At 39.7% G+C, this 27,559-nt stretch overlaps 1 protein-coding gene across 5 annotated transcripts in view; it reads right to left on the reverse strand.

The window, feature by feature from the left end:
* The window catches only part of arb2a (ARB2 cotranscriptional regulator A), a 544,044-nt gene that overhangs the window by 255,083 nt on the left and 261,402 nt on the right, over positions 1 to 27,559 (reverse strand). For all 5 annotated transcript variants that reach the window (XM_072582914.1, XM_072582913.1, XM_072582916.1 and 2 more), the window contains exon 8: positions 15,018 to 15,137. In XM_072582914.1, the coding sequence (XP_072439015.1) occupies positions 15,018 to 15,137 (120 nt within the window). The remainder of the gene's footprint in view (positions 1 to 15,017; positions 15,138 to 27,559) is intronic.

A 27,559-nucleotide genomic window follows, 5' to 3' on the forward strand; every position in this document is an offset into this window, starting at 1 on the left:
AGTCTGAAGATAAGAACCTGGGTACAATCTGTTAATTTAAAAACTTAAGGAGTTGAGATAAGAGTGAAATTTCACTGGAATTGACTAACAGTAAAAGGACAGTGTTGAGGAGCAATTTGAAGCTTGGCTTTGTTGTTTGTATTAAAAGCTTTATTTCTCTCTTTTTGTTTACAAAATATGTTTACATGATGAGGAATATCTGCAGAATCATGTTAATCTGTTTCAGTGACTAATCATAATGGTAAACAACTGCAAAGAATACCAGTACAGGGGCTTGAACATAGTCAGTCAGCTGCTCAGTGTGGTCAGAGTCAGAAAACTCTGTACGTAGTGGGTGAGGAAGAGAAAGGTGGGTGGCACACTTTTGGTGCATGTGTGGAGATGGCTTGAGGGGGTGAGTAGTTGTGCAGAAGAGATTCAGGGTTAGTCAGGGTCAGATGTTAATGAAGATGGGAGTGAGTGGAGAAGATGTTGCAGGAAATGGTGGGTACTGTAGCAGAGATAGAGTGAGTGTGAGCTATCAATGAGAAGATGATGACACTTTCACTGGCAGAATGGAGCAGGTCATCGATCTTCTTTCTACATTCTGTGCATTCCTTCAGATGGTTGAGTTGCACTGGCTGGATGGTAATCCTGGTCCAGGTGGCGAGATTCCAGTAGAATGGTGTCCTCTGTTGGCCCGGGAAAAAAGGACGCCCTGCCTCCTCATCACCCCATCCCCATCAGCAGCATCTCCATGTCCCTGCCCACAAAGACAGGCACCAATTTTCTATTGTCTGCCACATCCAGGGCCAGTCAGGGCCTGTGCAGGCAGCTTTGGACTGACAGCTCTTGTCTGGGTGCACAATATTTTTTAAAAGATGGTGTTACACCACAAATGTTGGTCAATTTTGGGATACTCAGGAAGTGGTGAGTTGTTTTGGAAATGGCATGTGGTTTGACGGTGCTAGAATGTGTGAGAGGGGCACCAGAGGATGAAATAGGTAATAAATCAGGCAAGTTTTGTAAAATAAGGTGATAGATGTCACCAAGCATCACAATGTGAAACCCTCTGAAAAACTTGACAAAACTGACACTTAGCGAAATAAATTAAGGTTCAGCCCTTGACCTACCAAAACAGGTTTAATATTGGGATCTGACTTGTGCAGTGTTACCATTGGATGGCATCAGAAGACTGGCTAGAATATAATGCAGTATAGTTGCCAATTGAGAGTAATTAGTTGAAGATTCTGATGAATTGTACTATACAGTACCATACAAGTCACAATTTACTTAGACTATGCTTTCATTTTTGTTCAGCTAACTACTATTTTTGTTTCAATTTTTACTGTCTTTTTTGTGGTTCGCCCCAACCCTGTTTTTCCCATTGGCCCCATTATTTCTATTGTACGATTTTCTATGACGCAGCGTTGCACAGAAGTGCAACTACAGCATTACAGGAGAACTATCTGTATACTGCTTTGGATAGTGCTGATGAGACTAACCTTACAGGGAAAAGCAACAGTAAAATTCATTGCACAGTTGGCTATGCTGCACAGGGGAGGAGTACAAAGTATGGCAATACAACTGTTACAGGAGTTTTATCCGTAAGGGGAATAGACAGGCATTTCTGTGGTTGCAATAAGACTTCAGGATGATATTGTCTCCCTGGTGTTTGGGTCAAAGATATCTCAGACCAGCTACAGAACATTCTGGATGAGAAGGGGCCATGGTAATGTTGATGAAAAGCAACATGGGTTAAAAGAAGGAGATGAGGTCCTAAAAAACAGACTACAGGGAGTTTAGAAGTAAGTTTAAAAGTAGGGCCTCAAAGGTATGCTCTCAGGATTACTACCAGTGCAACGTGCTAGTCAGAGTAGAGATGTTGCATGGAAGAGAGTTTCAGATCTCTGGGCCATTGAGATCAGTTTTGGGCGAGGTGGGCCAGGACAAGCTGGACAGATTATACACAGGCAAGACTGGGACTGATGTCCTTATTTGCTAGAGAGGTTAGAAAAGCTTTAAACTAAAGTGGCAGAGCAATGGGAACCTATGTAAGGAGTCAGAGGAAAGGGGAAAAAGAACAAATACAAAAGACAGAAAGTTGAAAGGCAGAGAGATCAAGGGCCAGTACCCTGCAGGGCCATAGTAAAAAGCAATGGGAAAGGACAAGCAATGCTAAAAAGACAAACCTTAATGTTTTGCATTATAATCTGTGAAACATTTACAATAAAATGGAGGAATTAATTGTGCAAATAGATGAAAGCAGATATGATATAGTTGGCATAACTGCCACCACCACACACATACTCCCCTTCTCTACCATGTCAGAGTTCTGGAGGGACTATTCCCTCCAGGATACCATAGTCCACTGTACTTCCAACACCACCTTGGCAGCTTCCCAAGCAATCACAGAAGGTGCAATGCTGTATCATGTTAACTCTGTTTTCTCTCTAAATATGCTGAGTTTCTTCTGCAATTTCTGGGTTTCTTTGTGTTTTATATGACACCTCGCCATTCAATCCAAACATGATTAATCTTTTGCATCAATTCAACTTTGAATATATTCAACATAGAGCAGGCACAACTTTCTTGGGAGGCGAATTCTCCACCTTTACAGAGTGAAGGATTTCTCCTTATCTCAGACCTAAATGATTGATACTGTGTTTCAATGTTCTAGATTCTCCAACTGTCAAGTCCCTTTAGAATCCTGAATGTTGTAATAAGATCACCTATCATTTTGCTAAACTCCAGAGAATGTAAGCCTCTTATCATTGGAAAATCTCTTAACCCAGGACCCAATCGACTGAACCTTTGCTAAACTTCAATACAGGTACTATCTTTGTTTAAATATGAGATTAATGCAGCTCGCAATATATTCGGTGTGGTCTTATCAATGTTCTGAACAATCTAAACAACTTTGTAATTTATATGCACTAACCCCCTTGCAATAAATGTCAACATGTCACTTGTCTACCTAATTGCTTGCTGTACCTGCCTGCCAATCTTCCAAATTCTTTCTCTTTGTACAACCAAGTCTTTCTCAACTGCAACATTTAGAAGTTTGTCACCTTTGAAAATATAGTCTGCTTTTCTGTTATTGCCATCAAAATTCCTCACAACCAATGAAGTACTTTTGATTGGGTCATTGATGTCATGCAGGGAATATGGAACACTACTTTAGCAAAATGCTAAAGGGCTGCTGGCATCAATAGAACTGGTTTAAATATACTTGTTTTGATAAAGTAGATCTACAATAAGTTTAAATCAACAATCCCCGTTAACGGCACTTGGTCATTACAGAAAGATAAAAGAAAGAGCAATTGCGAAACTTGTTGGATTAGTTGCACATTCACATTCAAACACATGCAGCTTCTGATGTTAGGAACCATAATGAAACACTCTGAAGTAAAGAATGCTTTAAAGCTAAATAAAATACTTAATGAAGTCAAATCTGTAAAAATGCCATCTTTAGGTGCCCCCAAAAACATGAAGTTTGGCATTTTTAGCAATGTTCCCATTCTAAACTTCCTGATGGGTACTGAAATGAGATGATCAAGAATGGTAAATGTGGTCTTGTATCTAAGGAATCAAGAAAGTAAAATGGGCTTTTAAAAGTAGACTGACTGAAACACTATATCTTATGGTGGTAGAGGATATGGGATGCTATTTGTAAAGTGAGTGAAGAAAAGTTATGGATTGATCATGTTCCCTTGAAACAAATGCTGGAAAGAAATGCCCAAAAATAAATTGGAGGGTGCAATGAATCAATTATCAGACAGTTCTCCAAAAAAGAAATGCATGTATGAAGGAATTGTTCTGCGTCCTAGTGGAAGGGTGTTCTGTATTATAAGCCTTTTTAATAGAATATGGAGATCAGAATAATTTTTGAACAGAGGAGCTCTCTGAATCCATGTCTGCCCTCTGTAGAGCAATCCGAATCGATTACATTTTTCGCTTTTATCTCCATAGCTTACCTGCCCTCAAGTGTTTCTTGATTCTTTGATTTGTTTATATGTATGTATGTACATATAAACTCTAACCTATGCTTAAACAGCAAAAGGAATTTCTAATTGTATATTACAATATACAATATATACAAATACAATGGGCAGCACAGTGACTCAGTAGTTAACACTGCTGCCTCACAGCGCCAGGGACCTGGGTTCAATTCCAGCCTTGGGCGACCGTCTGTGTAGAGTTTGCACATTCTCTTCGTGTCTGCGTGGGTTTCCTCCACGTGTTCCGGCTTCCTCCCACTATCTAAAGATGTGCAGGCTATGTGAATTGGCCATGCTAAATTACCCATAGTAATCAGGGATGTGTAGATTAGGTTCATTAGTCAGGGGAAAAATGTAGAGTAATAAGGTAGGGGAATGGGTTTGGGCGGGTTGGACTTCAGAGGGTTGATGTGGACTTGATGTGCCAAAAGGGCTGTTTCCACATTGGGTTCTATATATAAAAAAAATTATTTGTTGTATGGAGATTGTGACATTTATTGGTGATTCAGCGATGCACCTATAATTAGAAGCAGTCAGATATTATAGTTGGTAGGCGAGGAGGGCATTTTGCCTTATGGATCTCTGAAAGTATATACTCTGATCTAGCTTTGACGATCTAGCCTTTTAAATATATCACTGGTAGGGGGAGGACATTACTTTAAAAACTAAAAGTGAAATTACTTCCTCTTTCAAGATCCAAGCCAACTTCAAAGCCTGTATCAATGTACAGCAGGATTTTCTCATCCATGTTGCCAGTTCTCTTCTTCCTTCATGATATGTTAGCTAATATTATCAAGTATCTTATTCTAACTGCTGGTCCTCAAAATTCCCATTGCACTGCCTGTTACTGACCTTGCAATCTAAAATCACTCTGAAGTGACACTGGGCTGAGCTTATCAAGGTTTAGCAGAAGCTGCCTGCTTTGGAGTTAAAGTATGTATGCATCAGAATAGCTAAAGAAGCTTGTCCCTTTATTATCTATTATAACTTGAGAAAAGATACAACTTAATAGACACACAGCTTATTGTTTCAGAAAAATGTAGGTGTTCCCGCTCTTTTACAGTAACACCTGTCAGATACAAAGAAGTTCTAATATTGCTTAATCAGCTTTTAAGTAAGATACAGACTTGTAAAGGCTCAGGTACAATCTATAACTTCCAAATTATGCGCTATGTTTAGTTCAAGCACAGAACCTAAAAAGCATTTGCAAAGTTTCTAAAAACATTTTGGTCCTGAAATTCCGAAAGTCTACCTCTTCAGATTTATGCCAGTTGATTGGAACCCTCATTCTTCTAGATGCAAGCTGCAGGATACAGACCTAATTTTAGCAATAGCCCTCTAACCCTACCACTTCTAGCTAAAGCATGTCAATACCATTTTTTTCCAACTCCTTAGCTCTCATTGGAACTATTCTACTGAAAGTCCACTGCTTTCAATATCATTTAAAAGGACTTAACTTGTTCAATTGACATGAAAGATGCAGAGGCTTCGAATGGTTTTAAAGAGGGAAATTTTCTTGAGTAACTCAGGAACAGATATTTGCAGGAGGTGTGGCACTGACAGGCAGAATGTTATTTAAATATCTTTGATAGCTATTCATTATATTCTGCAACATTTCTGGACACAGGTTAATTTTCCTCCTGGTACACAACAAACAATTTTCCCATTAGCAGGCAATACACTGCACCAAGTTATCACCCAGGGTGAAGATGAAAACAACTTTTGTTTCTTAACGAGCACTTAACAATGGTACACAGTAAATTTTGTTCCTCAAAGACATGCTTTAATTACTAACAATGTACAATTTTGCCAGCCAGATAAATAAACAGAGGACATACAAAATTAATAATTCATTGGTCTAGTGATAAATTAATCATAAAAATCTGACATAAAGGCAGTCAAATGTGGTAACTTTATGCCTCATGTTTGGCACTGCAAGTTTGTCTTTTTGCCTCAAAATGGTGTCTGGCCACCACATTATCACTTGTGGTTGGGGAATGGACCAGACATCATTTTATGTGAATTAGCAAACAAGGAATCTGCATGAAAAGGCTGGTTGTGACATCAGTTGGTATGTAGATTTCACTCTCATTGTACATTCTAGAGCTCAACTCTCCGAGCTATTGCTGCTGTTAACCTTGCATGCATATTTGGTGGTTTGAACTGACATTTATAAAGTTGTGACTTCTACAGGGAGCAGTGTGGCATGTGTTGAAGATCTCATTCTGTTAAAATCACTTGCTTTCAGTAATGAGTGTCACAGTCTCAATCCCATTTGCCTTATAGAATGACACGAAGAATAATCAAAAGTGACGCAGAGAATGACAGGCTGCTAAAGGGAGAGAGGAAGGGCAATTCACCTACCTCAACCTAAGCCAGGAATAGAACAGTAGATGCTTCAACTTCACTAAGGAGCTACTCACTGAAGTCTGCCACTACAGCAGACAGACGCTAAGTTTCAGAGCTTGTCCAGGACAGCATTACCCCATGTCCTGAAGGTGAACATGGCCACGAACACCTTTGTGTTGGTATCCCTACCATCCATATTTCACTCTTTGCCTTCTACAGTTGTAGATGGGAGGTGACCATTGCACCAAATGTGTAGATCAATACATCGCCTTCTCTCTTTCCAGACAGAAGCAAATGCAGTGTGTATGTAACTTTGCCAGAATAGCCAACTTATATAAGGTGCAGATTGCTAGTTAATGGGGGTAACATTGCTTTGCAGGTACCACATCAAAATTTGGAAATATAATGAATTCATAAAGGTTTCCAAATCCTTAAATGTGCAACTGATATATGATCACATTCAACATATTCTACAAATAAATATCTGGTACGTGGCAGAGAACAGACCTTGGTTATTGGCTAACAAGAACTATCTGCTGACCACTTGGCTTATGGCTCTGGTGTTCAATGATGCTTCCAGTACTTGGACTACTCTAAGACAGCCCTGCAATATAATGTAGACTGTGTCAAGTTTTGTCAGTCTGCTGCATCTAATGCAGCAGGAGAGGACTGGCAAATAGCACTGATGGAAGGATATAATACTGTTGTTCTGAGTGAAGGCATAAATTTGTTCTCTGCAGAACCTTTGTGACTCCCCAGGGATCACCTCATCAAATTGTAATAATGTCACAGTCATAGAGATGTACAGCACAGAAAGAGACCCTTTCATCCACTTCATCAATGCCAAACAGATATCCTAAATTAATCTAGTCCCACTTGCTAGCATTTGGCCTGTATCCCTCTAAATCCTTCCTTTTAAATACCTATCCTGATTCCTTTTAAATGTCGTAATTGTACCAGCCTCCAACACTTCTTCCAGCAGTTCAGTCAATACATGCACCACTCTCTACGTGAAGTTACCCCTTAGAACCCTTTAAATCTTTTCCCTCTCACCTTAAACGTATGGTGGCTAGTTCTGGACCCCCCCCCCCCCCCCCATCCTGGGGAAAAGACCTTGACTATTCACTCTATCCATGCTCCATATGATTTTATAAAGGAAAATCGAATGGACTGCTGTGGAATCCTGCAAGACCCTTTACAATATGTGTCAGTTGAGCAAACTGAGCTTGCCTGACTTCAATTTAATCATCTACTGCATGACTTAGGGTTTAGGTCACTTCTGCTTGTGCTACATTGGTCATCATCTTCGCATTAGGTGCAAGGTTGGTGTCAGGCTCATTACATTCAAAAATAAACACTTCGAGAAAAAGAAATACAAATTGCTCATCGGGGTAGTGAAGGGCAGTATTAGACTAGAAATAGAGACTGATACTGTTGTATAGAATAGCAGCAGGCCAAAGATTGGCTGTGTTTCAGAAACCAGCAAAGATGAACAAAGATTTCATGAAATGGGGAAAAAAATGAGTTAACTAGCCAAGAATACAAGAACTGACATTAAGAGCTTTTGTAAGTCTACAGAAAGAAGAGTAGATAACGTAAACATTTGTCTTGCAGAAGCAGCGAGATTGGAAATTTCTGTGGAGAATAAAGAAATAGCAGAGATGTTGAACAAATACCTTGTGTTTGCTTTCCCAGTGAAGGACATAAGTTACACACCAGAAATAGAGAGTAATCAAGGGATTACAGAAGGATCAGTGCTAGGTCTCGGCTGTTTTATAAACTATATTAATGCCTAGATAAAAAGATCAAGTGTAACGTATCCAAGTCTATGTGAAATGTAATCTGTAATGAAGATACAAAGAGATCACAGATGCGAAGAGATAGAGAAAGTTTCAGTGATAAGGCAATAATGTTGTCAATGGAGCATACTGAGAAAATGTGAGGGGATACTGTGATATAGTGGTAATGTCACTGAACTAATAATCTCAGGCAAATGCTCAAGAAACTTGGGCTCAGGTCTTGTCATGGCAAGTGATGGAAATCAAATTCAATTAAATAGTAAATTTGGGGTTGAATGTTTTCTCAGTAATGATGACCACACTTTCATCAATTGTTGTTTGGTTCACTATTGTCGTTCAGGGAAAGAGATTTGCCAGCTTAACCTGGCCTGACCTAGACATGACTCCAATGTTCTTGACTCTAAACTGCTCCCTGAAATGGCTCAGTAAGCCACTCAATTCAAGCGCATTTAGGGATGAGCAACAAATTCCACCCTGCAAGCAACACCTACATCCCATGAAAGAATAAAGCAAAATAACTCACTTTGGTATCACAATCTGGAGACAGAATATTCTTTAAAAAGGTATAAATATTTTAAAAGCTGTTGCTCAGAAAGACTGGGTGCACCCAAGGAACTTATTGAAAATGTTACCATGCAGGTAAAACAAGCAGATAAGAAGGCAAATCACACTTTGGCCTTCCTTGGAAAAGGATTGAAGCACAAGAATAAGGAAGCCCTGCCATAATCTTATAGGCCTTTGTTGAGATCACATCGGGGAGTCCAGAAATAGAGGGCATAGGTTTAGGGTGAGAGGGGAAAGATATAAAAGAGACCTAAGAGGCAACCTTTTCTCTTAGAAGGTGGTACATATATGGAATGCGCTGCCTAAGTAAGTGGTGGAGGATAGTACAATTGCAACATTTAAAAGGCATCTGGATGGGTATATGAATAGGAACGATTTGGAGGCATATGGGCCAGGCACTGGCAGGTGGGACTAGATTGGGTTGGGATATCTGGTCGGCATGGACAAGTTGGACTGAAGGATATGTTTCCGTGCTGTACATCTCTATGACTCTCTATGGTTCTGAACCACCTGGAAACTGAGGTTGCTTTCTCTGGTGGGGAAATCGAGACAACTGGACACAACTTCAGAATTATTTAGTTCTGAGGTGAGGAGGAATTCTTTCATTCAGAAGGCTGTCAATTGTTGGAATTGCCTAACCAAGGATTTGTTGATGCTCCACAGATGAGTATAATTTAAGCTGAGATTGATTTCTAGCCTCATGAAACCAATGGGTTTGGAAATCAAAGCATGTGACTTAAGCTCACTGCTTGCTGTGAAGGATCCCTATATTGCTTAGAACCAAACAGCATCTCAGGACACAATGTTCATGCACCAACTGTATGCAACCCTCATTCATTGACATCAGCATCTGGCATTTGTTAACCTCTCACCACCAACATGGCACCTCCACGATTTGCTTGCAGGCTGCTCAGGAATCATGGACTTGCATTGCAGAGTGCACTGGCAACCATTATTGAAAGGTGGCTGCAGGGACACTTTGTGCACAGGCAACTAACTCAGAGATTGAACCTTGCTGTATCTCAGAGCTGTTCACTTGCTCTCTTACTGCTTATTTAGTTAGCCACATGCTCACATCATCAATGCCTTCCCTTGTCCTAGCTCCTTCTCCAACTGCTTGCTTCCTTACCCTGCCTATATGTGAGGAGGGAGCACCTGAAGTGAACATTATGTTCTCTGCGCTCTAGTCGATCCTCAGGATGAATGCGTGGGGCAATGAATGTAGATGGGTTCACTTCAGCTGTGGGCTGGGACTGGCTCTCCATGGAGGCAGCCAAATGGTCACATGATTTGCTGCACTGCTGTAGCTTCTGAGCAATAAGGGCCATTGCATTCCACATGCCTGTCTATTGCTCCTGTTCCTTTCGGACTGCCAATGCAACAGAGTCCTCTCCTGTATCAGGCTGTCCAAATGTCTGCTCATCAGCAACCCTCTAAGTGTCAGTAGCCGGCAGCATTTCTTCCTCAGCCAACTGCAGAGCCGTTACAGTGAAGGTACTCACCAGATTGTGTTCCCATACTTTCTAAACCTTACATTCCACTGAGATGACAGTACCTGAGCTGGTAGTGAGTACAGGAGGCAGCCTGTGGAGGTCTTGATGCTCTCACCTTGAGAAGTCAAGGAAGTGACTTTCCTGGGGAAGGTTAGGGGATATGGGTGATTGCTGGTGTTTCAGAGAGTAAGGAAAGATGTTGTAGGCAATAGTCACAATGACATGAGCCTAGGTGGGAGGTGGATGCAGAAGCAGACATGGAGTGAGCGAGAAGTAGCAGACAGAAGTGTGTGACATTACCCTGATGCAGGAGAGAAGGACATTATGGCACTTCTTATGGCACTGCTGGCTTTTCCTTCAATCTATCAAAGAGGGATTGATCCTAGTGAAGACCTTGGACCAGACTGCCTGGGTCTGGTGGCAAGACCACCTCTGCGAATCCTCCAGGAACAGGAATCCTCCCCTCTGCACCACCACCTCCACCAGGACCTCCAGTACCCTATAAGAGAATGTGGTATCACTTCCTTTCCTTGACATCTTCAGAAAATGTCCTTGACTGAGCAGGGTAGCTTCAGAAACCAAGTGCTCCTCTGGGTGCCTGTCAGCCTTGTAAAGATGTATAGATGCAGGGATGACCATATTTTAGCAGATATCCAGTGTGTTGTTCTGGGAATACTATATGATAGGATCAGCATAGAATTGGATGTGAGGAACTCCATAGGGACTGGGTAGGTAATTCATGAGACACAGTGATAAGACACAAGAAAGCTCACAAAACCTTGTGGGTAGAATCCCTCCAAAAAATGCAACACAATGCAGCTGCATTTGGCCAAAAAAGGTAAGATTCAGGAATCCCAGTGTGAGATCCACAGCTGTCTGTTTCCACTGCCATTTGAGCATGTCTGATCAGTTCAACATCCGACCTCTCAATTATCTCATTAGAGTCTTGGATACAACCTCTGAAAATCTTGGAGCCCACTCTTTCCCATATTGGGCCAGTCTTCTGAATTTTATCAGAATCAGTTGTAGAACAACTTGCAAAATTTGCTTAATCTGCAGTGCTTGTTTTACAGGCACAGGTTGGCTGAAAGAGGTGAACATTAGCTTTAACTCCTGCTGAAGTGTATATTGGTTCAAGAGTGCAGCTAGTACTGGATGTATCCTTGGATGATGTTAGTCAGTAGGCAGTGTAAAGCTGGCAATATGTTTGTATCAAATTTGAAATGTACAAATCTTTATCACAATACTTGTACGCTTTTGAGATGTATTAAAATTCAGCCCCTGAATGTTTAATGTCTCTTTTTTGACTAAAGTAGCTTTTGAAACAAAATAATCATTCGTAACTTAGGGTACTATATTTAGATATGGTCATAAAGTTCCACATACTTTCTGCACTGGAATTTGCCAAAACTTTACAAAATAGACAGACTTCATGTCAAATGGATGTGAAGTCATTTTCCAAACAAACTAATTTATATGTCACAGAATGTTACATGTTTCTAATAGTCTTGAAAATTCAGCTAAACCTGTAATTACACTTTTAGGCATTATAGCAAATGTTTTAATATTAGAAGCCTTTAAGAAAATTACAGATATACCTGTTTAAAAATATAAAATACTTCATATTTGTATAAGATAAATATTTATTTATATTTTAAATATATATTCTGCGCAAATTATACATGAAATGCATTGTTGTAATAATTATATTATTTTCAATATGTTGTTTTGCATCAATTAATTGGTTTGTGACAAAGTAAACTGCAACATTTTATTTCAAACACCTGAAAATTTGTAATTAACAATAGTATACTGCAAAAAACATTGAGTGAGAGTGTGTACTGAAGGGAAAGAGACACACTGTCCTAAAATGATTAATTGTAGCACCCATTAATATGAAGACATAATGATACATCAATGTCATCGCTTTTTTTAAGTTCTAGTTTCTTTGTGACAGATATTAGATGTGCCTGTGGATGCATTATGTCATGTCATTCATGCATTCAGTCCCTGCACCGCAAGAAGTCTTGAGAACTTATTCCTCTCACTACACTCCTTTCCTGAAAAAACATCTTTATAACTTCTCATTTACTTGTTACTTCCTGAACCAAGACCAGAATGCCTTATGGAAAACTTTAGCTCAGCCTGGGATAAATTCACAGGCTAAGGGGCATCTTCACCCTCTAGCCCCAAGGTCAGATGTCAAGCCTAGCTCTGAGACATCTGGATGCATTATAATGAAGAACAAAAGTGGAAAAAATATCCACCAGTGTGATGAGAGACATACATAGAAAGAATGTCACACTGGTCATCCACTGCTCTTCATTTCAGTCTTTAGATGGCAAGACTATGCAATTGTTAATTGAAGTACAAACATAATTTACCATATCCGTAAGCAACACCAATACTTTACTGAATAAAGGTCAATTATTTCATGTACCATTTCAAAACTGCAATACATTTTTAATTCAGTTTCTAGGATTTAAAAAAAAATTAGTAAATCCAAAAACCATAAATTTGACTTTCACTGAACATATATTAAAATAAATTGATAAAACATAATTAAACGTGAGGATTCATATTCATTTATAGTTAATTTTAAATCATTGTAAACTATTGTTTAATTGCTCTGTTTTGAAAAAGAAATTAAATAAAAATCCCAGCAATTTTGCCTTTAATTCCTGTCTTGTATGAGTTTGTGGTGGACACAAAGATTTTCCTTTGCCTGTGCAAATTGCTTATTCATTGTTGTAATGATCCAAAAGTTAGTTTTAATTTAAAACAAACTTTATTTTAATCTGAAATAAAAGCAGGAAATGGCATTGCTTATTTTCATCTACCTGGGACAAATGATATATTTATTACCGAACAGTTCACTTATAACATTGTGTTCCCCCAAGTTTTCAGAGCTTCCCTTAGTATCACTAAAAAAAAGTCTCTGACCTATTGTACTTTGTTATAAATTGTTTTATGAAAGATGAAATACAAAGATAAAAAAATCCCAGTTTATACTGAGTGAGTAAACTGATAGCAATAGTTCAAGCAATAGTTGAGCATTCCTCATTCAGATAAGAAAAAGTTAAGCGAGTGTGATTATTAACTTGATTACTATTCCTTAACCATCTTGAAAGTATACATTATTGACATGGCCTTCTATTTCTTTCATGGTGGAATAGTTTGTAAAGCATCATGGTCAAGTTCACACATATGCAATGGTACCATTAGGCATATAATAACTTACATAAAGTCTACAATATCACAACAGATCATTCTGCCCAGATGGTCTTTGCTGATGTTTATGGTACACACAAGCCTCATTCCTGAAGAAAAGTTATACCTGAAACATTGACTTCTCCACCTCCTGATGCTGCCTGGCTTGCTGTATTCTTCCAGCCTCCTTCTTGTCTACTTTGGATTCCAGCATCTGCAGTTTTTTTTGTCTCTAACACACAAGTCTGCAACCAACCTTCTTCATCCAATTGAATTAGAATATTCGTTGATGTGTGCTTCACCAGCAGCAAAATCTGCATTCTTTGAGTAAAGAAGCTTCTCCTGAATTACTTATTGCATTCATAAGTGACTACCTTATATTTAGGACACTCTACTTTTGGACTGCTGTACAAGTGTAAACATTTTTTCCATCTATCTTGTTGATTCCTTTCATCATCTTAAACATCTATATCTTTACATTTTCAAGAGAAAATATTTCCATCATATTCAACTTTTCTAAACCTCAGGTACTGGTATCATATTTGTGAAGTTTGTGGCACCTTCTCCAATGTCTATTTATCAATTTAAAATATTGAGACCAGAACTTGCACACTGTGACCTAATCAAGGTTCTATGCAACTGTTACAGAACTAATCTGACTTTTATTTCGATATTAAAGCCCTTTAGGAAAGGGTATCTGGCAATCTTACCTTGTCCGGCCTACATGTGACACAAGACTCACAGCAATGTGGCTGACTCTTAACTCCCTCTTGGCAATGAGGGATGGGCAGTAAATACTGATCTAGCCAGCAATGCCCACATCCCATGCATGAATAAGATAAAATTTCTAGAAATAAACTTTGGTGCTTTTGTGACATCTTTATGGCAATATTAACCTGCTTTGCTAGTTTTAGGAATTTGTGTACCTATAATCCTCGATTCATTAGCGTTTCTACCCATTTGGACTCATTATCAAAGAAGTATATATCTGCTTATTCTCCCTCACAAAACACAGAACTTCATTTATACTGAAATGTCCTGGCCACTTGTAGCCAGAATAAGAAAATCACTGCTCGCAGTCGGGTCAGAATTTTGGCAGACAACACAAGCAAGCAGGAAAACAAAAAACCATACAATTCTGTCAAAACAGTAGCAAAATCTTTCTAAAGGATATGTCACCCAGAGATATGGCAATTACAGGTTATCTCCAAATAAATTATTTTCAAAATATCCACTTACTATTTGGGAAGAGACTGTATGACAACTTTGCTCTCAATAGTGCTGATTACTAAACAATCTCTCTTTTAATCAAGGAATTTTTTAACGCTAAACAGTCTGAAAACGAATAGTAAGGAACGTTAAAACCACGTTTATTTGCCAGACATGTTTTACATCTTTCATAATATACTTCTTCTACACTTATTTTGGCATTATAGATTATACTGCAAAAAGAAGCCACATAAATACATTTGCCAATATCATGTGTTTTGGTGATTAAAAATTCATATTTACATCGTTTCACTGAATAAAAAATGCCTTAAGCTTAGAATGTATGAAATCTGTAGTAAAAAAAAGAACAGGCATCAAATTTGGCTCATCTGGCAGTGAGACAAAGTACTTACTAACTCCACAAACACCAGGCCACCATAACTGTGGGCAACAAATACTACATTCTTGGCAGAGGATCTAGAAATGAAGTGATCCCAGACATAGAGTGTATGTTCTTCTGGAGTGCTGTTATCCTGTGAAAGGAATGAAAATAAAAATTAAAAATGCAAATCCAACTTGAAGATTTAAGCTACTCATTAAATAATAAGTAAATGTTTTAATAAAATGAATTTTCATTCCACCATAAGAGTGTCAGTCCTCTGAAAGCACCATACATTCTGTTCTATTCTCTTGTCCTCACATCATGTTTTTAAAAAATCAATTTATTGCAAAAAGATACTTGTGGATTTTGTTTCCAAAATTAACAAATCTATGTTTAAAAACATATCATTCTTTTGATGATAACCACTAAATATTGGGTATTTAACTGACTAACAGGTGCTTTACTTCATGTATTTCATCGTTGAGAATTACCTGGCACCCAGGTTCAGGTCCCACCAACTCCAGAGGTATTTCAAAACATCGCTGGATAGATTTATTTCAAATGGGGGTAAAAAAATTTAAGGATTACCTTGGCCTATTGCAGTGAAAATTGGATGCATGAATCAGTAGATTAATGTGTGGGATTCCTATTTGTCTGTTCTTCCTATTTGCATCCACCATTGAACTATCTACATCCAGGGAACTATGTCCTCTGAGCTGCAGTAGTCCTACCTACCTTCATGACACTTAGTGAACATAATATAATTAAGTACTTTTCTGAAAAAAATGCTTCACAGCAAGATCTTAAGATCTGCTACAATTTATTGAATGGAATATGTTAGTTCCATTCTATAAGCACAGCTTTTGTTTCTTTTCTTCTCCCTATATCATCATCTTTTTCTTGCCCCAGTTTTTTTTATTATTTCATCTCTTCTATCACCCAACTACTGATACTCCCTTTATAATTTTTCACTCTTTTTAGTATCTCTGTACTTAATTAAAATCTGTTATATCTCTATCCTTCTTCCAAGTTGTCAGATGGTCATCAAATTGAAACAATTCTTCTCTCTTCACAGGTACTAATTGACATGCTGAGTAGTTCCAGCATTTTGTCTTTAGGTCAGTTTTTCATTATCCACAGAATTTTGCTTTTGTGTTGAAAAATACTGTAAGATTTTGTTCCTATGTCAGTGCTTCGAAATTGGTTTTTCCATATTTAAAGCAATAAGAAGCTATAAGGTCACTAAGGAGGTGCTGGGCAAGCTGCAAGGATTGAAGGTGGATAAATAACCAGGACCAGATGGACTACACTTCAGAGTTCTGAAGGAGATAACTGAAAAGATTATAGTAATATTGGTGGTGATCTTTCAGAAATCACTGAAGTCAGGAAGGGCCCCAGAAGACTGAAAAATTGATAATGCAACACCCTTGTTTAAGAAAGAAGGGAGGCAGGAGATAGGAAACTATAGACTGATTAGCCTGATTAGAGCATTTTAGAATCCATTACTATGGATGAGATTGCAGATTGATTGAAAGTGCATGGTAAAATAGGGCTGAGTCAGACAGCTTCAGCAAGGGGAGGTCATGCCTGATAAATCTGTTAGAATTCTACAAGCAAGTTCGACAAAGGAGAGCCAATGGACATTATCTATTCGGATTTCCAGAAGTCCTCTGACAAGATGCCACACAGAAGGCTGCTAAGAGAAGGGGCAAGTTTTAGGGCAAAGTAGTGGAATGGATGGAAGACTGGCTGACTGGCAGAAAGAAGGGATAAAAAGGATCTTTTTCAAGATAGTAGGTGGTGACTAATGGAGTTCCACAGATGTCCATGTTGGGGCCACGACTATTCATGTTATACATCTGTTTAATGGAACTGAGGACATTGTTGCAAAGTTTGCCGATGACACAAAATTAGGTGGAGGGAGAGATGGTGCTGACGAAGTGGGGAAGCTCAGAAGGACTTAGACAGGCTAGGAGAGTGGGCAAAGAAGTGACATTTGGAATATAATATGGGAAAGTGTGAGGTCATGCAGTTTGGTAGGAAGAATAGAGGCATAGACTATTTTCGAAATGGGGAAAGGCTTTGGAAACCTGATGCACATTTGGAAGTCCTAGTCCAGGATTCTTTAAGGTTAACATGTAGCTTCAGTTGGCAATTAGAAAGGTGTCAGAGGCTGAGGGGTGACCTTATTGATGCCCATAAATCATGAAGGGCATGGATAGGATGAATAGTCAAGGTATTTTTCTCAGGATAGGGAAATCCAATACAAGAGGGCAGAGATTTATGGTGAGAGAGGAAAGATTTAAAAGGAGCAATTCTTTCACGCAAAGGGTGGTACATGTATGGAATGAGCTGCCAGACGAAGTGATGGAGGTTGGTACAACTACAACATTTAAAAGGCATCTGTATGGGTACATAAATAGGAAGGATTTAAAGGGCCATGAGCCAAATGCTGGCAAATGAGACTAAATTAATTTAGGATATCAGATTGGCATAGACGAGTTGGACCAAAGGGCCTGTTTCATGCTGTATATCTTTATGACTCTATGACTCTGTTTACATTCATTTCAAGCGGGCTAGAATACAAGAGTAGAAAAGTACTGCTGAGGTTACATAAGGCTCTAGTCAGACCACATTTGGAATATTATGAGGAACTTTGGATCCTATATTTGAGGATGGATGTGTTGGTATTGGAGGGGGTCCAGAGGAGATTTACAAGAATAATCCCAAGATAGAAGGGACTGGATAGAGTGGAGATGGAGAGGATATTTCCTCTAACAGGAGAAACTAGGAGGCAAGGACACCAGTTCAGAATACAGAGACAACCCTTGAGATGAGGATGAATCTCTTCAGCCAAAAGATTGTTAATTTGTGGAACTCATTGCTGCACAAGGCTATGGAACCCAACTCATTACATGTATTTAAGACAGAGGTAGGTTATTGAATGGTAAAGGGATCAAGGATTACGACAAAGGCAGGAGAGTGGGGTTGATAAACAAATCAGCTATGTTCTATTGTCAGAGCAGGCTCGATGGGCCAAATGGCCTAACTTTGCTCCTGTCTTATGGTTTTATAGTCTTGTTAAAGATAAGCACTTGTGAACTCAAGGACAAGATCACTAATGCAGGCATTAAAGGGACAAAAGGAGAGATAGCAGAAAAGGTGCAGGCTCAGTTATGACAAAACTATGTGAGAATGCATGAGTAAATTTGATTGATTTGTTCATTGTCATATTTTCCAAAGTCCAATGAGCAGTACAGGCAGATCATAGTAAGCAAGGACGTACAGAACAAAAGATTTAGACAAGGCACACAGGTTACATTGCACAAGGCATATAAGAGTGATCAATGTTAACAAGATCAGCATTATGTGAGGCTAGAAAGTCCATTCAATAGTCTAATGGGATGGAAGAATAGAAGTGATGAATGATTCATTTCAGGAAATTGGAAAAAGCTTTAATGGTAATCATACATAAATGATTAAATGAAAAAAAAATTCTCCAGTTTATCATAAGCAATGTCACATTAGTTTCTCAGAACTTTCTAATGTAAGCATTTTGTCATGACTACCAGGTATATCCACAACATGGCCAGTGAACTGTGAATCACTTGGTTTGTTTAGTCACCATTTTTTACAGCTCCAATTTAAAAATAACCAACAACAAAACTTTAGTTTCAAAGCAAAACATTGATTTATTGTACAACTGTTTCTGAAAGTTACTAAGTTGAAACATGATAAAAAATACAGATACAATGATTACACATAGTAGACATGGATAGGGTACACATGGATCATAGATCCTTGTAAAGATGAAAATTGGATGAGTCCATTATCACTGTAAAAGAGGCTGGCCTTTTTGAAGACTTCTCTTTCCAAAGTTGAAGTGGTTGAAACCTGAAGTCAGAATTTAGCCAGTGTGATGACGTCTGCAGTTGAATAGTTAAAGATTGCTCATGCAGGTTAATTCAGTAAGTTCTAATGAAGTGTCATATCAAACTCAAAGCTTGGCTCTCTTTCTTCCTCCATGAATTTGCTGAGTTTCTTCAGCATTCTTTGTGTTTGTTTCAGATTTCCAGCATTTTACAAATACGTTAAGGACAAAAGGGTAACTAGGGAGAGAATAGGGCCCCTCAAAGATCAGCAAGGCAGCCTATGTGTGGAACTGCAAAAAATGGGGGAGACAGTAAATGAGTATTTGCATCAGTATTTACTGTGGAAAACGAAATGTAAGATATAGACTGTAGGGAAATAGATGGTGACACCTTGCAAAATGTCCAAATTACAGAGGAGGAAGTGCTGAATGTTTTGAAATGCATAAAGGTGGATAAATCCCTAGGACCTATCAGTGTACCCTAGAACTCTGTGGGAAGCTAGAGAAGTGATTGCTGGGCCTCTTGGTGAGGTATTTGTATCATCAATAGTCATGGGTGAAGTGCCGGAAGACTGGAGGTTAGCTAATGTGGTGCCACTGTTTAAGGAGAAGCCAGGGAACTATAGACCAGTGAGCCTGATGTCAGTGGTGGGCAAGTTGTTGGAGGGAATCCTGAGGGACAGGATTTACATGTATTTGGAAAGACAAGGACTGATTAGGGATATTCAACATGGCTTTGTGCGTGGGAAATCATGTCTCACAAACTTGATTGAGTTTTTTGAGGAAGTAATAAAGAAGATTGATGAGGACAGAGCGGTAAATGTGAACTATATGGATTTCAGTAAGGCATTCAACAAGGTTCCCCAAGGGAGACTGATTAGCAAGGTTAGATCTCACAAAATACAGGGAGAACTAGCCATTTGGATACAGAACTGACTCAAAGATAGAAGACAGAGGGTGGTGGTGGAGGGTGGTTTTTCAGGCTGGAGGCCTGTGACCAGTGGAGTGCCACAAGGATCGGTGTTGGGTCCACTACATTTTGTCATTTAAATAAATGATTTGGATGCAAGCATAAAAGGAACAGTTAGTAAGTTTGCAGATGATACCAAAATTGGAGGTGTAGTGGACAGCGAAGAGGGTTACCTCAGATTACAACAGGATCTTGATCAGATAAGCCAATGAGCAGAGGAGTGGCAGATGAAGTTTAATTCAGATAAATGTGAGGTGCTGCACTCTGGGAAAGTAAATCTTAACAGGACGTAAACATTTAATGGTAAGGTCCGAGGGAGTGTTGCTGAACAAAGAGGCCTTGGAGTGCAGGTTCATAGTTCCTTGAATGTGGAGTCGCAGGTAGATAGGATAGTGAAGAAGGTGTTTGGTATGCTTTCCTTTATTGGTCAGAGTATTGAGTACAGGAGTTGGGAGGTCATGTTGCGGCTGTACAGGACATTGGTTAGGCCATTGTTGGAATATTGCATATAATTTTGGTCTCCTTCCTATCGGAAAGATGTTGTGAAACTTGAAAGGGTTCAGAAAAGATTTACAAGGATATTGCCAGGGTTGGAGAATTTGAGCTATAGAGAGAGGCTGAACAGGCTGGAGCTATTTTCCCTGGAGCGTTGGAGGCTGAGGGGTGACCTTATAGAGGTTTACAAAATTATGAGGGGCATGGATAGGGTAAATCGACAAAGTCTTTTCCCTGGCGTCGGCGAGTCCAGAACTAGAAGGCATAGGTTTAGGGTGAGAGAGGAAAGATATAAAAGAGACCTAAGGGACAACTTTTTCACACAGAGGGTGGTACATGTATGGAATGAACTGCCAGAGGAAGTGGTGGAGGCTGGTACAATTGCAACATTTAAGAGGCATTTGGATGGGTTTTTGAACAGGAAGGGTTTGGAAGGATATGGGCCGGGTGCTGGCAGGTGGGACTAGATTGGGTTGGGATATCTGTTTGGCATGGATGAATTGGACCGAAGGGTCTGTTTCCATGCTGTACATCTCTATGACTCTATCTGCAGTATTTTATTTTTGTTTAACTCAGTAAGATAAGCAGGCTTTGAGACAGTGAGAGAAAGACAGAAACAGACAGATAGAGAGCGAGAGAGACAGAAACAGTTTCTTATTCCTCAGTAGTTCTGCAGCTATGACACTTGCAGATTGCCTCGACTCTTTCAGAGAACTGGTTTATTTTGGCAAAATATTTCTCTTTAGCTAATTACTCTCATCTTTGAAGATGCTGTCTCTCAGAGATCTTCCTGGGCAGTTCTGGTTTCTAATCTAAATTCACAACTTTGTACAGATCAAACGTAGGGTGGTCACTATGTTAATTTTTGTTTATTATTGTCCCACAAAGCAAAGTCAATTAAGCCCAAAATCCCTGTTGGAGTTTCGTCTAGCTTCTTGCTCGTCGCTGAAGCTTTTAAGTTCCAACTTCTGCAAAAACCTATCATGTTATCCAAAGGGATATTTGAATTCCAATGCTTGCCTTTATGTTTGCTACTAGGCAACATACCAGCCTCCCTACCTGTTGGATAGCTGAAGTAAATCAACAAAAATCACCTATGTAACTTCTGACAGCCATTTTGTTTAATATGCTGCGTCAATTCTGCTATATAAAAACAAATTAGCATTCTATATTTAATTTTTAATATGATAGTTATACATTCCCGACAGTTTCTTGTGTGCATTTCACATTTTTCTCATTTTATATTATCATATCATATCTCTTCTATCACCTTATTTCAATTCTGCTTTTATATGATGTTAAATAGACACTTTTTCTGTACCTCATACTTGGTCATCAAAATTCAGTTTCCTGTGTTTACATTTGGCACTGCTCAGCAGTGTTGACCTGTACCTCAATGCTAACTGCTTCAATCTTCTGCTGTCCTTACACTACTGTTGATTCTTCCTGATATTCCATTTTCATTACTTACAATGTCGCATCTTGCAGACATCCACGAAATAGACTGTGTTAGCCTTGCACCATACAGTAAGCTCTTTCATTAGGTTGGAAAATGTCAGCTTATATGCAGAAGATAGGGTGAGGGGAGGGGGTAGGAGTAAATAATAGGTGGGTATAGAGCCCAAAGAGAAAGACAGTTGGACAGACAAAGAAGTGGCTAATGATTGGCTGGGAGAGTGGATAGTTGTTAATGGGAATGTGTTAATGGCTAACAACAAGTAGTTTGTAATGCCAGACTATATGATAGCAAGGCCTGATGCGTGGGGTTGCGGGCTAAGCATGGGAGAGTTCCAGCCCTAAAATGATTGAACTCGATGTTGAGTCTGGAGGGCTGAGGGGTCCCAAGTGAAAAATGAGGTGTTGTTCTTCCAGCTTGCGCTGAGCTTCTCTCTTTGGGCTCTACCCCCAACGATTGTTTACTCCTTATCCCCAGCCCCCACCTTATCTTCTGCAGATAAACTGACATTTTCCTAGCTATCATCAGTTCTGAGGAAAGGTCACCACATCTGAAATGTGAACTCTGATTTCTCTTCAAAGATGCCACCAGATCTGTAACTTTTCCAGCAACTTCGGTTTTAGTTTCTGATTCACAGCTTCTGCAGTTCTTTCGGCTCTCATTAGGTTGGTTCCATTTCCACCTATCTAGACTATCTATCATATCTAATGTCCACAACCACCTGATGAAGGAGCAGTACTCCAAAACCTAGTGCTTCCAAATAAACCTGTTGGACTATAATCTGGATTTCTCATTCCTGATGAAAGTCTTTTGCCTGAAATGTTGATTCTCCTACTCAGGATGCTGCCTGACCTGTTGTGCTTTTCCAGCACCACACTCTTGACTCTGATCTCCAGCATCTGCAGTCCTCACTTTCTCCTATAATCTGGATTTGTGTGATTTTTAACTTAATGTTCCACTTGTTCCCCACTTAAATCCCAATCTGTTACGCAAAGTTCATGCTTCCACTCTACTGATTTAAACTGCTATTCTACTGCTTTCCTGCATGCTTCAGTCATTATTGCATTTCTGCCGTCATAGCGTCAACTCTTTTCAAGTAAGAGAGGAATACATCAGTGCTGAAGAGAATATATGAATAAAAAGGACAGGCTGTCAGTGCAAAGCCATTAAGGGCTTAGAAAACTAATCAATCTTAAAATACTTAAGAAGATGGCTCAGTGGTTAGCACTGCTGCCTCAGAGCACCAGAGACCCGGGTTCAATACCCCCTCGGGCCACTGTCTGTGTGGAGTTTGCACATTCTCCCTGTGTCTGCGTGGGTTTCCTCTGGGTGCTCCAGTTTCCTCCCACAATCCAAAGATGTCAAGGTCAGGTGAATTGGCTGGGCTAAATTGCCCATAGTGTTAGGTGCATTAGTCAGGGGTGAATATAGGGGAATGGGTCTGGGTGAGATGCTCTTCGGAGGGTCGGTGTGGACTTCCTGGGCCTGTTTCCATGCTGTAGGGAATCTAATCTAAAAAATAATGTCCCAATAAAAGTAAAAAAAACTCATCCAACCATTCAAAATTGTTCACTGAAAAATGTTATCTTTTTATCTCAAATTTCTGATGCCCATGATAATGCTTACACATAACAAAAAAAGTCAACAGATAAAGTCTCACAGCATAGTTAAATTTATCAATTGAATTGGCACTTCTGTTTTGTATTATCTTTGTTGAAGTTTTTAACACCTTATTCTGTCACAAAAGCAAAGGCTTTGGCTGAACACTAAACACAAACAAAACTCTGCTGCACTCAAAATATAACCAGCACATATTTGGATTCCCTGCCCTCACATAGTGAAGTTTAATACAACCAGACACTTTCAAATTAGTGCTACTTTGATCCCACCATAAATTGTGAATGTCTGGCTCTTCTATTAATTTCTCTTTTCAAACATTGCTTCATGCTCCTAATTGCCAACTTTATATTGTTCTGGATGGTATCCTTTCTCCCTCACCACTGCATCCACCCCAGTTGTGTGGGCACATTTATGATATATTCCACTAAGTCAGATCAAGGAATGAAAACAACTACTATTTGCTGTATAAAAGTGAAACATCAACATTACACTTCCAAGTTAAGTCATCTTTCAATAATTAAAGAGTAAATTTGTTACTTATCTCAAAATAGCATTCCTAGAAGACTCCCAATTTTGTTTTGAGAGAAGCCCAGCATATATATTGGGATGTCTTCCAATCTATTCCTGTTGCCAACTAGGCCTTATAAAAAATATGAAACATATTTTAACCCATTTATGAACTGTGCAGTTATAATCTCATATTGAATGTAAATAAGGATTGCCAACTTATCTCAGCGAGATATCCAAAATGTGTTTTCTCTACATATAAAATCAGTGTTTAGTTTCAAAGTACTCTTCAAACATGCACTGGTAATTAAATTCATTATATTAGATGTGCTATGAAACTGGTCAATTTAAAAATGTGGTAAGAATGTCTGATCCTGGATTTTGTTGCATCCTATACGGAGGACACTTTGCAAATAGTCAAAATTTACTGTTACCCAAATTATTTCATATTGTCATATTCTGTGGATGTCTCTAGTCACTGCCATGCATGAAATTTGGATGTAAAGGTTTAGGGAATGTTGCCCAAATATACAGAATATCGTAAAGTATGCTTGGTAATTTAAATCTGAGGAAGCTCATAATAAGTGGTGAAGTAGACAAAGAAGTGTGCAGGTGGAAATCAATATCAGCAACTATAAGAAAGAATTGGACTTGAAGTGTCTTCGCTGATCTCAAGACATATCCAATCTATTAAGTACTTTTCAAGTGTTGTCACTGTTGTGGTACAGAAAATGTAGCAACCAATTTGTGCACAAGTTTTTACAACAACAAAAACATAACCCATTTTTAAAGCTTACATTGAAGAAATAGCTGTTTTTCTTCAAACAGTACAAGGAGATTATTTACATTTATGTGCAAGGGCAGATTGAACCTCCATTTAAATTCTTCTAAAAGCCCTCCACCACTAAACCACTCAGTCGTGCCCTTCAGAATAGATTATACCATAAACCTTCTGGAATGGCGCTCAATGTCATGGGTGGGAATAGCATCTACTGACCAAAGACCTACCTTTCTGAAGTATATATGAATTTGTGTATTTCAGTTCAATAAATAGCAAAAGTGTGAAAGTTGACTGACCTTGGCAACTCAGAAGGATTTGGTGTTAAGTATCATAACTTCATTAAAGCAGCACTTCAACAAAACAAGATCCTGAAGTACCTAATGGGATATTGTGTTTTGTTGCAAGAGGCACAGAACATAAAAGTTGAGTTTTAGTCGTAAACCAAAATAAAATTTAGACTATTCTTTGAATATTGTTTGCCTTTTTTGCCACCAAACCATAAGAATATTGAAACAACAGATACGATACTGCATATTTAATATGATGTTGCCTAATATGAGGAAATATAAAACAAGTCTTGAAAAAACTTCAAGACTTGTTGGAATGGAGGACATAATTGAATAATTTGATAGATTTATTTAAAGTTCTGAAGGGTCAGGACAAGATAGCTGAGAAACAAATCCAATTCCACAATAAGTCCCCTGGGCCAGATGGGATTTATCCCAGGGTTCTCTGGGAAGCCAGGGAGGAGATTGCAGAGCCTTTGCCTTTGATCTTTATGTCATCATTGTGTGTGTGGGTGGGTGTCTGTGTACGCGTCTGTGTGTATGTGAGAGTGTGTGTGTGTAGGAGTATCTGTGTGTGTGTATAGTACAATGGTGGTCACCTGTAATGTGACATGAACCCAAGGTCCTGGTTGAGGCCCTCCCTATGGGTACCGAACTTAGCTATCAGCCTCTGCTTGGCCACTTTTCTCTGCTGGCTGTCCAGAAGTCCACCTTGGAGGATGGTCACCCGAAAGTCTGAGACTGAATGTCCTGTACCACTGAAGTGTTCCCAAACCCCTCCTGTCTGTTGATTGTTGTACGGTGTCCATTCATTCGTTGTCGTAGCCTTTGCTCGGTTTCCCCAATGTACCATGCCTCCGGGCATCCTTGCCTGCAGCGTATAAGATAGACAATGTTGGCTGAGTCACATGAGTACCTGCCATGTACAAGGTGGGAGGTGTCCCCACGCGTAATGGTGGTATCTATGTCACACTCTGACATGTCTTGCAGCGTCTACCATGACAGGGTTGCATGGAGTTGTCCTGGGAGTCGGGCAGCTTGCAACGAACAACGATCTGTTTGAGGTTTGGCGGTTGTTTAAAGGCAAGTAGTGGAGGTGTGGGGAAGGTGCTCATCCTCACTGATAATGTGTTGCAGGTCACGAAGAACATGGTGTAATGTTTCAGATCCTAGGAAGTACTGAACAACGAAGGGTACCCTGTCAGTTGCAGCACGTGTCTGTCTCCTGAGGAGGTCATTATGGTTCCTTGCTGTGGCACATCGGAACTGGCGGTCGATGAGTTGAGCATCGTACCCCGTTCTTGTGAGGGTATCCTTGAGTACTTCCAGGTGTCCGTCACGTTCCTCCTCATCTGAGCAGATCCGGTGTATGCGTAGAGCTTGTCCATAGGGGATGGCTGTTTTAATATGTTTTGGGTGGAAGCTGGAGAAGTGTAGCATTGTGAGGTTGTCTGTGGGTTTGCATTAGAGTGTGGTGCTGAGGTGTCCGTCCTTGATGGAGATGCATGTGTCCAAGAATGAGACAGATAGTCGAGAGTAGTCCATGGTGAGTTTGATGGTAGGATGAAACTTGATGTAATTGTGTAGTTTTATCAGTGACTCCTCGCTATGGGTCCAGAGGAAGAAAATGTCGTCAATGTGCCTGGTGTACAATGTTCGTTGGAGATCCTGCATAGAGAAGAAGTCTTGTTCGAACCTGTGCATAAAAATGTTGGCATATTGGGGTGCAAATTTGGTCCCCATGGCTGTTCCGTGTGTCTGGATGAAGAACTAGTTGTCAAAGGTGAAGTTGTTGTGATCAAAGATAAAGCGGATGAGTTGGAGGATGGTGTTTGGAGATTGGCAGTTGTTGGTGTTAAGTACTGAGGCTGTTGCTGCGATGCCATCCTTGTGGGGGATGCTGGTGTAGAGTGCGGAAATGTCCATTGTGACGAGGAATGTTCCCGGTTCGACTGGTCCGTGGGTGCTGAGTTTCTTTAAGAAATCCGTAGTGTTGCGACAGAAGCTGGAGATCCCCTGTACAATAGGTTTCAAGATGCCTTCCACATAGCCGGAGAGATTCTCACATAGGGTCCCATTGCCCGACATGATGGGACGTCCCGGTGTGTTGGCTTTGTGTACCTTTGGAAGGCAGTAGAAGTCGCCTACACCAGAAGTATGTGGGATGAGGGCACGTAGGGAACTCTGAAGAACTGGATCCAATGTTCTGATCAGTGTGTTTAATTCTCGGGTGTGTTCTTTGATCAGATCAGCTGGTAGTTGCCTGTAGTGTTCCTGGTTGTTCAGTTGTCAGTACACTTCCTTGCAGTAATCTGTTCTGTTCTGAATGACAATGGCTCCTCCTTTATCTGCTGGTTTGATGACAATGTTGTGATTGGTTTTGAGAGCCTGGATGGCATTGCGTTGTGAATAGGTGGTGATGTTTTGCTCTACCTTGTGGGTATGGCTGATGAAACTGGCATTTATATATTTCCTGACAGTTTGTGCATACATGTCAAGATTCTTGGTAGTGTAGATGAAATGAGACATCTCGGTGTCCATGTCCCTGAAAGCTGCCACCTATGTTGATTGGGTTGGTAAGAAGGC

This window comes from Chiloscyllium punctatum, chromosome 2 (genome assembly GCF_047496795.1).
Source record: "Chiloscyllium punctatum isolate Juve2018m chromosome 2, sChiPun1.3, whole genome shotgun sequence".
Lineage (NCBI taxonomy): Eukaryota > Metazoa > Chordata > Chondrichthyes > Orectolobiformes > Hemiscylliidae > Chiloscyllium > Chiloscyllium punctatum.